This window comes from Adelges cooleyi, unplaced genomic scaffold, assembly GCF_023614345.1.
Source record: "Adelges cooleyi isolate 19-005CV unplaced genomic scaffold, UGA_ACOO_1.1 ACOO_flye_CR_arks_rails_tigmint_CR_PRNA_247, whole genome shotgun sequence".
Lineage (NCBI taxonomy): Eukaryota > Metazoa > Arthropoda > Insecta > Hemiptera > Adelgidae > Adelges > Adelges cooleyi.
Window position 1 is genome coordinate 4,859,790 of NW_026095912.1, and position 15,360 is coordinate 4,875,149.

Here is a 15,360-nt window from a genome sequence, read left to right on the forward strand (position 1 = left end):
TTAATTGACCCTGAACCCTGTATAATTCACCGTTAAAACAGTGTGTAAAAAAAAAACCCAGTGGCGGTGTGTGCCCACGACGAATGAGCCAGCAGCCACAATTTGGTCGGGTCGTTTGTTTGATACGATATAATATTATTATATTATTCTTGTATACACTATAGTCGGCCGCCGAGCAAACAGGCAGTAGGTATTTTCACGTTGCATGCGATTTACTTCACAGCAACAGCCGCAGCAGCAGCTGTATCGTTATTAGCTCTCACGGTGCAGTATTTTTATTTTTTCTGTATTTTTCGTTTATTTAATAATTATTATTATTATTGTTGTTCCAATACTACTCGAGTGTTTTTTTTTGTGCTTTTTTTGTGGTTGTTTTTTTCTTGTAAATATTATAGGTCGTGTACGCGCACAGTGCAGCCCGGCCGGCACCCACGCGCCCACCTGTTGCACACGGCGAATCGTTCCACCCGCTCCAGCGGCAAGTCGGCAGTGATCAGCTGCCATCATCATTCGCGACCGACGTACTTACCCCAAAAAGACGCCAAGTATGTGTCAAATTTGCCGTAACTACCATAACGCTCCCACCCCCCCCCCCCCCGCAAGTAGGGTCTTAAACCGAAATTTGCGATTTTGCCGACACGGCGGGTCTGCCTCCGATTTGTTCACATCGTTTTATCTGGAAATATTTTCCGAACATAATAACTCTTAAAATTGTAATTTCCAAAACGCTCGGCCGCTTTACACACATTATCGTTATTATGACAGTGGTTAAGGTGTAAAAAAAAAAACCATCCTGTTCCGCGGAGTTACCTTGAATTACTCGGTCGATCACGTGCGTAAAAATACAAATACTTTAATTTCTAAAAAAAACATGTCTAAATTTAAAACGCACAGTGAAAACAACATAAAATATTATAATAGCGAAATTATTATACCGTCGGCAACCGCGGTAAGGTCTGGCTGCCGTCGGTCGGATGGGGAACGGGGGGATCTCCTCCGAGGAAATATGTTAATGAGCCGTTACGCCGTTTTGTATCCAAAGCGGGTTAAGTTAAGTCTAGTACACCAGATCTAATAGTAATAATTTGTCGTCGATTAGTCAGCACTATCCGTCTGATGGCTAAATAATAATATAACGCGATTTGAACGGTTAATTATTAATTGGCATTAATCGCGCGCGAGCCCTCAATACAACGGGTTATTTTGTATTTTCCACATGAGTTCATCGGAAATTCGAATCATTATAATTAAGTACCGTTCAAATTCAACCGTTGAACGGTTGCTGTTAGTGATCTGCGACCGTAGGAGGGGGTGCAAAGTGTCCATGTATCTTTGACTTGTACAGGAAACGCGTTTAAATGCCGAAAACCGTACAGGATATGCCCGTGACGGAATATTATATTATTATAAAAGGTTTTCTATATATTAGCCGGAATTCTATCGACAGAGTTGTTCAAATTTCATGTTGCGTTGATTTCACTTTCAAAAAAACAATAATATTATACCTAAATATAATATATATACTGGCGCTTGCCAGTAGGATTGTAAGAATTAAACATTATTTGTACTTGTTAACGATAAATACAGCTTAAACTGTCTTGCACTAAATTTGCAATTTATACCAAAACGTTAGCTCCCCCCGCCACTTATATAGCGGCTTGGTACCGCATTAGATTGTATTTTTAGTCGTTAAAAATAGTTTTCAAAAATATTATTTTAAATAGTAGATTTGTCGGCTTGTAGAATGGTAGAATAAAATAAAATTATATCATTATGTAGATAGTATAATGACGATTTTTCTTAGCTTCAAACGAAATAGATATTATGGAAGTCGGGATGTACGAAAAACATTCATTCGTGGCACATAATTTGTTTTTATTAAAAAAGTATTTTAGTTTAAGAAAAATTAATTTAATATATTCATAGGCAGAAATTAGGGATAGCTGTGGGGCTAATTCCGCTTAGATTTGTTTGTGTTTATCTGTAACACTTACATAAGCTTTATGAGCAAAATATAGACATTGATAAACGGATTACTGTGTAAAGATTTATTTTCTGATAACATATATATATTCTTGGTATCTAGAAAATAATATTTTTATTTTAATTATAATATTTAAAATTTTAATAGTTGAAATCTGTACCTCGAAAAAGTGGCTACATACGATTGTATTTGATTTAAACAAATTGTTTGACCCTATATTTTGTTATTAGGTTTTTTACGTTAAAAATAAGTTCGACTTAAGCAGTCTTAAACTATAATTAAAATATGAAATTAATGAAATAGCTGGAACATTTTTACCTAAATGGTTAGCTCCCTCCCATTACCCCCTCTCTCCCAAAAAATCATAGTGACTCAGTTCCACCAATGATTATGTTAAATAACAAAGCAAGATTACTTTTTAAGTATTCTAATCAAAAATGTTTTACAATATGCTAGTTCTATGGGAAAAACTTGTAGAAAACTAATGGCAATGTCGATCCAGTTTTGAACAAAATGCTTCTCAAGTTATTATCGTGAAAATATTTGTATTGTTTGTATTTTAGTAATTGCACTTATACATCACCAAAGTATTTAGAATAAATGTTATATTAAATATTTGTATAGCGTTGTAAAGAAATTATTCAAATTTATTTTTAACACTTTTTTTAAAATAATACTCATAACGAGTTCTCTCATTAGCTTATGACGGCTAATAGATATGAAAAATTATCTTATAACATCCGTATGTTATATTGTAAATATATCAAGTGATGATTATCCTTATATAATATGATTCCTCATTGATACGAAGAAGAAAATAAAGCAACAGAGTATACTAAACTGAATCAATTATCTTTTTAAATGGTATGCAACTAAGTTAACTTTACAAAAATTATCTATCTATCCGAAGCTCACGCCTTATTCTCATTGCCATTTTTCAAAGAATCAACAAATAAATTCATATTCTTATCCGATACATAGAAATTGTATTTTTATGTTAAATTTAAGGGTTTGTTTTTAATACTATACAAAATGAGCACATAAACTTTATTAAACTTAATATTAACTGGCTTAACAGAACCTAATTGATGACTAGATTCATACAGATTTTCTGAAATACTATGGGTCCTATTTTTTTTTTAAATAATTGTTTTCGCTAAAATTAATTATACGATTATTATGATTTATGGTAAAAAATAAATATTGTTAGGTCCGAGATCAAAAAAGTGTTTTAAAGAACGAGTTCTGAGAATAATTGTTCAAAGTCAAGCTAACAAATAAGTACAAATAGGTAGATATTAAAGTGTGCTCAAACACTTGACTTAGATAAATATTTTTTTTAATAATATTTTAAATTAAGACAAAATTATTTTCACAAATCAAATTGTAATTAAGGTTTTTTTTAACTAAAGTAGTAATTGATAAAAACATAAAATAATCTATTATAGAATGTATGTTCTAAATGTTGTGTGCGTGACACTTAATATAATTTAAATTATTTTACAATTTTTCATTCGTTTTAATATTGACAATTTAATTGTTTCAAATTTTCTTTTAGCCCAGAACTCGGGGGGCCAATAGCCAAAATCGTTATCGTCCTACTTTTCACCTTTTTTTCTCTTGACCAAACGTCGTCCGAGCTCTTTCGGATCGCGTCTAGCCTCGATTTACCGTGCCGATGACGTATAAATAATCGCAGTGTCTCCTATTGTATTTCGTGCATCCTCCCTCGCGCTAAATTTAAACCGATACAAGACAGGTAGGTACCACTTGGCGTTTGGAGACCATATATTATAATGTCCAGCAGCAGCTGGAGTCTGACCATTAACAACGGGCGATGACAATGCGGTTTCCGGATTTGCACATTAAATGTGGTTTACCGGCCCTTTCGGATTTTGCCAATCCAGACTTCAGCTGGACTTGACGGGCACTGTTGTTGTCACCGGGCAGAGGGTAATAATATTATTATAGTGTTATCGAACGTGCATCGCTAACGTCCTGTGGCTCTGTTTCGTCCTACTACCGGTCGACCGCTGCGGTGTATACATTACAATATATATTTTGTTATACCTATTATCCGGATACAATAGCCGATATTGTAATTATTATTCCAATTGGCAATTGCAATAATAATATATATCTCTCTAATGGCAATTAATCACTACCGGGGATTCGACAAACGCCGGTCGTAAAACGACAAATTAATGAATAATGTCAGGCACGCTCGTGTGGCGTATTATTGAGAAAATATTTTCCACGCATTTTCGGATAGACAATATAATAAAATGAAGGCAAAAAAAAAATGTACGAGAAAAATTCTATTGCACGACAGAATACAATGGGCACGCGTGTTGTAATTTACTTGGTACACACCACCGCTAGCGCCGCCACAATGATCATATCGGGTATAAAAATACTGTAAACCCACAACTGTACAGAAATTCTAAAAGCGGTTCGAAAACGTTTGCCGGTTGAATTTTTTACCCGTAGATGGCGCAGACGGTAGTCTGTGTAAATAATTTCGCGTTTCGCATAACAATGTTTGGTTTTAAAAAATGTAGGTAGGTAAACGCAATTTTCGATTAAATAAAATAAAACAAATACAAGAGCTGTTGAGCTAGCTTAAATTACAACATAAGTAAATGTTCTATCTAATCCAACCAGAGAATCAGAACACGGGTACGCGTACAGTAATAAATGTAATCGTTTTCAGGCCCTTAAACTGAAAAAAAAAATCGTTCTACTAAGTTCTGACTATCAATCGTAAACGTGTTAAAAATAAACGAGCAAAAGAGTTAATGACTTTATTGTATAGAACTCAAAATCTTGATTATACACCTAGTTAAAATTATTAAACTTTTTATAATACTTGCTGAAAAAGTTGACTGGTCAAACCCCAGTTTTGAACAATTACTTTTGATTTGTTGAAATATTAAATTAAAAATGGCGGTGTACCTACTTAAATTGTTTAAAACGAGGGTGGCATAGTTTTTATTTTTTACTACAGATATCGCATTGGCATTTGGATAAAATATTGTTTTGTGTACACAACAGGCCCGAATGCGTAACATGTGATATCATGTTTAATATTATATTAACAATCGATAAAAAATACAAAATGGAACAAGGGAAACCAAAAATGATCCGCGATTTAACTTAATTTATACAACTAAACCGGGCACCTTTACTTCTCACGATTTTAACCATACCTTTATCAAAATGTTAAAATCAAACTCATGTACTATTTCTATTTCTTCCGTCTTTATTGTCGAAAGTTACTTTGTCCAATTATTAAATAGTGGTAATTTATTTTCTATATTTACACGATTTTTCACTTTTGTTGTTCAATAGGCTGGGTGAATTATACTTTTGTCTCTACATACATATAATAGCTTGTAGGTAAGCTGTCTTCTCTCCTCTTTCCATCAGCTATTTTGGACAGTTGAAACGCTCAAAGTAATATTAAGTTGTGTGTGCTACGTTGTTTGCGATTACTCTAATTGAACTGGGTAGTAATAGGAAAAGGAGTACTTAGGAATACCCGATAAAGTGTGTTGGGAAATTTCCGAAAGTTCAATTTAGTTGTCGGGTATTAAATGTACAACTATCTCACGGGTATGTCTACACATGTCTACAGTGGAGTAAGGCATGTTTTTTATATTATTTAACATTCGATGGGCATAACATTAGCTATCAAATGGATTTTGCGAGGTGGAACTGACGTTTGCCGTTTTTTGGTTAGCTATCTCTCGGTTGTCCCCGAAGGAGATTTTAACGACAGAGTGGACCGGATATATGTATACACAGTATTTCCGTTGAGAATATGTACATAGGTATATTGCTTTAAGGGATGATTTTAAAACGTTGCGTATGTGTGTGTGGACATTTTTATAATTTCCAGTTGAGACAACAGCAACACCATGACGAAACTGTCGTCGGCTTCGAACAAGTCGTTGCAACTGACCGGCATCGGGCTGGCGGTGCAGGCGTTCTACATAAACCTGACTTTGGACACCGTGCTGGGAGGCGAGTACGTTCAGCTGAGGCCGGCGGGTCCGCCGGTGATCAACTCGGCCGGCGTGTGGGGCGTGGACCAGGTGCCGCAGGGGTACGCCACGGCCGGCAGCAATCTGGCTCTAAACGGTCTGCAAGCTCTGCAGTCATTCGGCGGCAACAAGGTCGACGCCAACGGGTACAAGGACCAGAACGGATACTATCTGAACAACAACGGCGTGGAGAACGGATACGACTTGGGCAACACATACGGGGGTTGGTTGCTGGCAAACGAGCAGATTGAACACGTTGTGACGGCTGTAGTTAACCGATTGATTTTGTGTGCCCCCAAGGTGTCAACGACCGCGGTGTGACCAGCGTGGAAGGCGGAGCGTACGGCGGCATCAACGGCCGGAACAAGGGGCATCAGGTGGCCGGATTCAGCACTTCCTATCAGAAAAACGAGAGCGGTAACAAGGCCACGTACTACGACGACGGTCTGGGACACGGCGGAGTCATCCAGTACGGTGCGAAGGACCAAAGGTAAGAGAACCCGAACTGATTATTTAAATTTAAAAAAAAAACGACAGCAACCTCCTAACGAACCTAACCTAACCTACTCCATCCACCACACTAAACCACCAAACTAATCTAACCCAAGCGACCGAACGATTCAAGGTACGAGGCCGATGATGGCTGTTTTCAAGTATACGACTAAATCCTGACTCGTTCAAATCAATCCAACCGTGTTCGTCAAACCTTATCTTGTTAAGTTAGGTGTTATAACACATAGGTCAGTGCGATTATGTGTAAGCACCGAGTGAAAAAAATATAGTAGCATTACTTAGGGACTGCAGTCGTTTATTCATAGCCATTTCATTGCTTTAAGACTTACAATCTATAACTATTTTCAGATAACAAAGCGCTCTATCCCTCTTACTTCTACTCACACATCTTAACATACCTAGTGCATTTATCCAATCGTTAAAATGTCGTCTTAATTTTTTAAAAGCAAATTTATAAGTATGTTTTATTTAATTTATATCAATTTGCATGTCAAATGACCATGGTTAATATAGTCGCTAATAACCATGTTTATTTATTTTCCAAAATGTATTACGGCAATACATTTATGTACGTATTACATATAAGGTATAAAATATTATTTCGTATAGGACTGTCGAGAGAAATGTTGTAACTTCTTTGAATTTTTACCAACACTAATTAGCGCTATTTGACATTGGTTAACGGGTTATATTTAATTATTTATGGTTATTTATTTGCCGTGATGCAAAACTGCTGATAATTATGTGGAATGTATGTTTTGTGAACTTATGTTGCCATTACGATCAGCTTCCCACCCCGAAATCCTTTTACCAACTCGTGTAAACATCAATCTTTAACACAATATTTTATCAGAAAATAAGTATGATAAGGATGTGGGCAAGGTTTCAACAAACTAATGTATTTCAAATTTTCCAAAAATATCACTACAAGTAATGTCATCTGATAAAATAGTAAGTGTCCTCCTGGCTCCTCTCTCTTCTTATGTAAGGAACGAGTAATCGAAGTCATTGGTGCCAATAAATATACCATTAGGAACGAATATGAGTGGAAATAGAGGTAGAACAAAAAGAAAGACCGAGATGACTTGAGTTAACAATGTTAAAAGAATAGCTCACGGTTGATCGCTGAACGTTGATGAAGAAGCTACAAATGGTTAGGTCTGTTTGGCGTTGTTAAGTCCGCCCATTGTAAAAAATAAATAAACATTTTCGTGCCCCGTATGGCCTTTATTCGGAGAATGTGTTATTGGTCGCCAAAGAGTAGAGCACTAATTATAAAATAAAAAAAGTCGTGAAAAAACGCCAATTATTATCACAGACCGTAAATCAAGCGATTACACGGTCAGTGCCCATCGACGGTTATTGGGGTCATATGTGTGTATGTGTACATTATGTTATAGCGCTGTAATCATATTATTATTATAATAACAATATTACACCCTCCGCCGATTATGAATGAATAACGAACCGTGTTATGACCGTTCCGTTTTGCAAAAAAAAATTGATTTACCTTCTGCTTTATTATGCGAGGCGCGTTATCTATGTACATAATCGTTAAATCTAATTATCATTGTTTTTTTATACACGGCGGCCGTTGTCTGGAACATTAATAACATTATAATTCCTCGTCCGAATAGCGCACACCGGTTGTTTACATACATACCGTTACCTCCGGTCTACTACTCATTGGACGATAAAAAAGATTATTGTATAGGTAGAGTGTAGAAACGCGTTTAATCTAAGTCCAGGTTCCTTTGTATAATGCCGAGGAAAGATGGAAGAGGGGATCCAAAATGGGACAAACGTTTTAAAACGGATTAAATTTAACAGGTGCGCCAAATAATAGAAACACTAACAGGTGGAGTGAACATTTTTGTTTGAGTATACTCATTTGATTTGAATAAGCGACCTCCGATGTGATTTAAGGTATGATTAAAAGTGATTATTTACCGACGAATTTTTTAAGTCAAATAAAAATGGGAGTTGTTAACAAATAATGTATAACAAAAAAAAAAAAATACAGATTGAAAAAGAATAAGAAGAATTTAAGATATTATCAAAACCGGAGCGAGTGAATGAAAATGTATCAGATGAATATTTTGATGGCTATTCGTGTAAAATAATTATAATGCAAGCGTTTGAACAGATTTTTAATTTTTTTTTAATATTCAATAAGGCAGCGTAGTTTGCAATAAAATTGGGCTGTGATTTTTGTAGGTTTAAAACTTAAATGCTCTCAGAAAACATTTGCACCGATATCACAATATTAAGGCGATTGGGTACCGGCCTTAATTAAGGAGTTGTGGGTAGGCAATTTCTGGTTATTTTTCTGTTACGCGTTGTCGTTGTGTGCGTAGTAAATGAATATTAGTGAGAGTGTTGTTATCTTACCCTCCCGACCTCGCACCCGTCTAATTCGTTGTTGAAATGACTATCGTACGCACACGCACAAGTCGGTTACAACAGCTACTGTTCAGGATTCGTACAATTTTATGCTGCAAAACTACCCATTTTCCTTCAATCAGTCCGAACGTCGTATTGATGCGATAAGACTTCTGAAAATCAATTTGAGTTCAGTGTGAAGTCTACTTGAGATCGGTCAGGCCACTTTTCCAGTTTCATTTAATAGTATTTTTTAAACACTACTACAAGATTTAACATTTTTCAAAAAATTTAAATCAAACTTGTGGAATTTTGAGGGCAAAATTAAAAAATGTAAGCTGACCGATCTCAAGTAGACTTCATGCCGAATTAATAAATATTTTCAGAAGTCTTATCGCATCAATACAACGATCGGACTGATTGAAGTAAAATGGGTAGTTTTTGACGGACAAATTGGCCGATACCCAATGGCCTTAATATCGAAAACCAACAGTCAACTAACTGCCTAAAAACTTTGAACTCAGTATAGTTAAACTTTGAGCGTTTCGCTTATAACTGAAATATGATGTCATATTTTTGAAATGTTTACACAAATAATGAAGCATACATGCGAAAAATCTAAAAAAAAATGGGAAAATCGTCGAAATAGTAAATGTGTACTTGTAATAAAATATTTTTCAAGGAATATAATAACTAAAATAGACTAATGTCCTTTCTAGATCTTGTCGGTTCATTAATCAGTAGTAATGAATTGTAATACATTATAATACAATTTTAGTACATATAAAAAAATCATTAAGTTTTTACAAAAAAAAAACAATTTGACTACTATAATAATATAATATATAAACATAATTTCTGCATATTTGTATAGTGTCTGTTAATTTTTGCTCGTACACGAAATCAGCTAGATAATAACATTTTTAGCCACAGGCGGGCTGAATTATGTATCTATATACTACTCTTAGGACTTTGAGAAATTCAAAAATCTGTAATCTGTTTCAGGTTCCGAGACGGCGCAGGGAACGCTTTCGGTGGCGGTTTCCACGACTCGTCGGTCAAGACAAACGCGGCCGGCCAACAAGGGCAATTCGGCAACGGCGACGGTTACCACACGGCGGGCGGTCAGGCGAACGACGCAACCGCCGGTTCGGTGTACGGCGCGGGCGGCGGCGGCGTCGGCGGCAGCGTGGTGGCCGGCACGCCGTTCCTGGTCAACACGGTGGAGCCCAGCCCGCCGGTCATCCACCTGCCGCCGCAGTACGTGACCCAGCCGCCGCCGTACTTGCCGCAGGCCCAGTACGTGCCGCAGGCCCAGTACGTGCCACAGGCCCAGTACGTGCCGCAAGCCCAGTTCGTGCCGCAAGCGACGTACGCACCCATCGCGCCGCAGGTGCCCAACCTCTACCAGGGAGTGCTGCCGCAACTGGCGCCGCAAGGCCAACAGGGGGCTTATCAGTCGCCCTACGGTGTCCAGCTGCCCGCCCTATCGTTGAGCGCCCGGTCGCCGTCCGGACAGTACGTGGTGCCCATGCCCCCCAAACTGTACGTGGACAAACCCAACGCCACCGACAGCTGAAGCACCACTTAGATTACAACACAGCGCTATAAATATGTATACAGTATACTTATATATTATAGATAAAAATACATTATATAAAAAAATATATATATATATATATATATATATATATATATGATATGTAAATATATATTTTTTTATATATAATATATACTATATTAAAGTAGTTACCATTACAACTATAATCATGACATATTATATATGCTTTACATATATATATACCATATTTTATCACTACCAAAATTGTTTTTATATTATAATATATTATTATCTAATTTTAATTACAATTCTTATTATATTGTTTTAATTGTATAATATTATCATAAAATATTTTAACATTAAGAATGTCTTCTCACTCGCCCCTCGCCATTCACATTGTCTCTTCGCGCTCTCTTCTATCACTTTAGTATGAGTTATGATAAAACAAAGTGGTAACTTGTCGACCAGACCTATTAATCTCTTAATTTTGTTCTACCTCAGTAAAATTACATAATACTAGCGTTTACTTTTTTTTGGTGGTTTTCAGCACTTACCGCTTCGAGTAACAGTTTTCGTTAAAAAAAAACAATTATTATTACCTATTATTAGTTTAGTTTTTATCTATTATTATATTTTTGTAATTCGGTCGTGTCGGACCAAATCGAATGTCAGACCCGCCACTGGGATGTACTCGATTGAATATAATATATACATGCTGATAACATAATTCAGTCTACTAATATCTATGTTTTATGTGCTACCTTAACACCCCACCATAACCTACCCTACCCTATCTTTACACTTTACAATCTTTTTGATTTTTCCACACGGTAAGTCACTTAACCGCAATCATGCTTCCGTTTCTGAACGTATCTCTTAATCTATATATTTTATCATCATTTCTTTTTCCACTTTTGCTACAACTTTCAAACTAGTTCTTGTACACTCATGTGTATATTGTCTCTGTCGACTCTGAACGTTTTAACTTATACACTACAAATAAAACTTAATAAAATATACTTTAGCTCGGTAAAATCCCGTTTACGAGATGCGGTGCTAGATTAATTTATTATTGAATTCAACCGACTGACTGGTAATCGTCGTGGACCACTCATACGACCCTTTCGTGTAATCCAGTTCCTGTAGGTTATTTTTTTAAAGTCAATCGCCGTTTTTTTATTTTTATTAGACTACTCAGAATTCCCTCCGCGCTCGGCCCATCCTCTGGGGACGGCCGAGATTAGAATTTGACCCTCCCTCGCCTGCGTGCGCCTTCCAATATATATTACATACACTAGCCGGCATAATAAATTCCGACACTGATGGAAATCACGAACATTCTGATCGATTCCCCAAACAATCAGTACACAGACGAACCCGGAACGCAAACACAATTTCGCGCGGTAAATATTCATAAAACAACAATAAACCTTCCCATGGTACGTTAAGCCGTCGGCCAAACCCAAACCTAGTGCACAGGTGCAATGGACCAACGGTATCCTACTTGTTTAGTTGTAGATGTAGATGATTTGTGATGATTTGTTTGATGTAGCAAAGAGAAATCAATGATTCAAGTCCTCGCGTTTTTCTTAGAAACAGTTTTCCTCGATCAGTCGAAACCTGCAAGACAATTATTATTGGGTGTTTATAGGACATATTCTTGAGTAATTTGTTGTCCCTGCATGAGTATCTTCAGGGATAAAACTTATTAAGACCACGAGGTCTAAGGTCTCGGGGTTTCATCTTGGCAGAAGTGTGGATGATACATGATAAGCGCATTAATTAGCAAGCGTGTCAAACGTACACCAAACATTAATAGAAAACGTTTACTCATATCATACATATAAGTTTACATTCAAGTTTTTTTTATCAATATCTTGTTCAAGTTTGAGTTTTTAAAAAATTCATTTGGACACAAGATATACCTTGTGTGTATCTTGATACAATTTTTTTTTAATTATAGACAAATTTATTGCCAAAAAAATCTATGAGCTATTCAATATTTCAAGAAAACTTTTAATTATTTATAACTCAATTACTTGATTTTGCTACTGACAATTTATTAATTATATTTTCTTAAATTGTAAGAATTACTTTGCCTATTAACAGTGATGACTAACTATTGATGCTGCGCAAAAGTTGTACTTGTATTATACATTATACTTGTAATATTTTCTATAACAGACTGAATAATAATATGTCATATAGTATTATCGCAAATGGACAGATTATGATAATGTAAATAATGTTTCTGTATATAAAAAAAAAAAAAAATAGGAAGACCATACGATAAATGGCAATAAATCAATAATTGTCGGGTGGCCTATTATCATTTTTGTTTGTCCCCTTTTGTGTTAAATCCTCGTGTATATATATTATATTACAAGCACGAGGAAAAGTCATCTCGCGCATGATAATAACAATATTATACAGTAACTAATCGTATTATAAACCCTCTGAGCTTGTGCTATTTAAACGGATTACCACGCCCAGCGATTACACACACACACCGTCCGGTCTATATAACATAATAATAATATAAAATAGCTGGTACGAGGGGGGGTGTAAATATTATGATAGGGGAGGAGGACAATTTGCGATTTTCATTATCTCGCATGATTTATTGCCTTCCTACCCCCGGCACGACGATACGATAATAATAATAATAATATTTAACAAATCAATATATTGTACACTTATGATCAAAATATGTATACAATGTCTACCGTGTAAATTTAGTACTCTGTATGACGTTATATCTTTATAGGTACATAATATTATGTTATAAAACGATGCAGTTGTAGAGGTATCCCCAATAAAATCCAATATTATCTCTTTTAGCGAAACGTCACAGATTATTATTAACAATGGTAAATTTTTGTGTTGAAATAGAATATATTATTATTGTTATTTCTGGCGTTTCATCGACGTTTATTATGTCGGTTTCGCCCTCGATAAAATGTAATTGGCTTTTAGTCAGTGGCGGCCAATAAAGTCAATAATATATTATTGTATATAATATTATACAAGCGCACGTGCCGTACAATATACACCACAAGCGTGATTGAGATAATATTAAGTATCTAACAGTATCGAAGACTTTTTGATGGACACCTAAAATCTAAAGTCTGAACTCAATGTCATTTTTAAAATATTATACTAAACAGAGAATCTGTGTAGTTTGCACCTTGAAATCGGGAAAGGAATTTATTACACAATATTAATAGGTATACTGTATACATTTTTTAATCAATATGCTATATATTATCAAAGATAAAGAGTTTTTTTTTAACGAACCATGATTGTTATTGTATTTCGTCAGTGTAAGGACTACCCGTGAAAACTGGTCAATGTCAGACTAAGATATAAGGACCACATATTATAATATTATAACAGTTTAACATTGACCATAGGTATACACGAATAATGGTACTATGTAAAAATATAATTAGTTGTTTTCAAGACAATTAATTGATTTCCATCGCTTTGGTGAATAATAGAGATCATTTTATTTTATAATTTAAAACGGTAATAGCCTAAAAGAGAAAACAATCGTCTATTATCCATGTACAACTGTAGTCATCAGGGCCGGATATTTACGGTTGTGCCACAATGGGTCGCGGCCGTGAAATTGTAAATCAAAATTGTATGCTTACGCCTATGTACCTTGAAAATCAAATAGAGTACTTGATTTTCGCTATTAAGTCGTTTTCCAAACTGTAATATTACCTATTATGTTATTTGATTCTTTTGGCAAAGTGTGTATAATAACAATTTTCATTTTATTAGACTGATAATATGTTCATCGGACTGCTTCAAAGATTTTTCTTTTTAAGAACACCACATAAAAAATCAACCAATTACAAGTTATTAAGAAATCGTTGACATTTTGAACTAATCATTATTTTTAAGTGTTGTGCTTGTGTTTTCAAAATAACTTTTAATTTGTTTGTAACAATCTCGAACAAAACAAGAAAATTAGAGGCTAAATTTATAAGTTTTACTTTATTTTCAAAAATAAAGGTAACACTTGAATGTATAAAAAAAAACTTTTAGCTCCAATTTATTTGCCGAAAATGTTGTCTGGTCGATGACCATTTTGGAATAATTATTTTTATAGTTATTATAGTTTAAAATTTAGGACAGAGGTTGTTCAACAATGATAGAAGTGCGCTTAAGAAATGTGCGAACATAAAATAATGGTTATAAGTCAATATTTTTAATAAATTATTCTTAATTTATAAAGTGAATTAAAACTTTTTAAAATTTGTAGACCTCTAGAATTTACCAAAAAAAATATTAATATTGCCTACTACTGGTAATATAACTTGTAACTAAAATGTCTAAAATTCTACGAAATTGTAATTATTTTCAGAGATAACGAGTGTCTTGAGCGTTAAACGAATTGCCTATGTATATGCTTGGTAAACAATATAGCTGTTTTTGTGCTTGCACGCACGCTTACTTATTTAATTGATGGTTTTGTTTAAAATTGTATTTTGCCTCGACTACCGGCAGTGGCCATTGACTAAGATTTTGTGCCATGCCGCGTTCACAATGTCGAGCAATTATATATTGTGCGAATAAGCTTTAGGCTCGTCTGCGATATTACATGCAAAGGTCGGTCGTTTCCACGCTATACCCCGACCGTTAGCTTTTAAATGTTTTTGCACTAACAATAACAGGCGTATCCGCCGCACTTTGTGTTTTAATTGACTGTCACTTTATTATAATATAGTGACTTGAAGCGCTCGTTTCAAATGCCTTATTGAGATAATTAGAAAACGCCGCCGGAGGCACGATGAACTCGATATAAATTATTAAACCTCCTTTCGCACAGACCTTTCCTCGAAATGGCCGTTAAACTTTCTTAA

At 35.2% G+C, this 15,360-nt stretch overlaps 1 protein-coding gene across 1 annotated transcript; it reads left to right on the forward strand.

Annotated features, from left to right (window-relative positions):
* The first annotated feature begins 153 nt into the window (after window positions 1–153).
* LOC126836689 (uncharacterized) lies at window positions 154–10,543 on the forward strand. Its single transcript, XM_050570295.1, has 4 exons — window positions 154–545; window positions 5,886–6,253; window positions 6,331–6,520; window positions 9,931–10,543. Exons 2-4 carry the CDS (start codon window positions 5,905–5,907, stop codon window positions 10,502–10,504), a joined length of 1,113 nt encoding a protein of 370 aa, XP_050426252.1. The 5' UTR covers window positions 154–545; window positions 5,886–5,904; the 3' UTR covers window positions 10,505–10,543.
* The last annotated feature ends 4,817 nt before the right edge of the window (window positions 10,544–15,360 follow it).

Bases quoted from the DNA above. Each gene is read 5' to 3' on its own strand.
- LOC126836689 (XM_050570295.1), top strand. From the start codon at position 5,905: ATGACGAAACTGTCGTCGGCTTCGAACAAGTCGTTGCAACTGACCGGC. The intron at 6,254-6,330 runs GTTGGTTGCTGG...TGTGCCCCCAAG, and splicing joins CTTGGGCAACACATACGGGG to GTGTCAACGACCGCGGTGTG. The intron at 6,521-9,930 runs GTAAGAGAACCC...AATCTGTTTCAG, and splicing joins TACGGTGCGAAGGACCAAAG to GTTCCGAGACGGCGCAGGGA.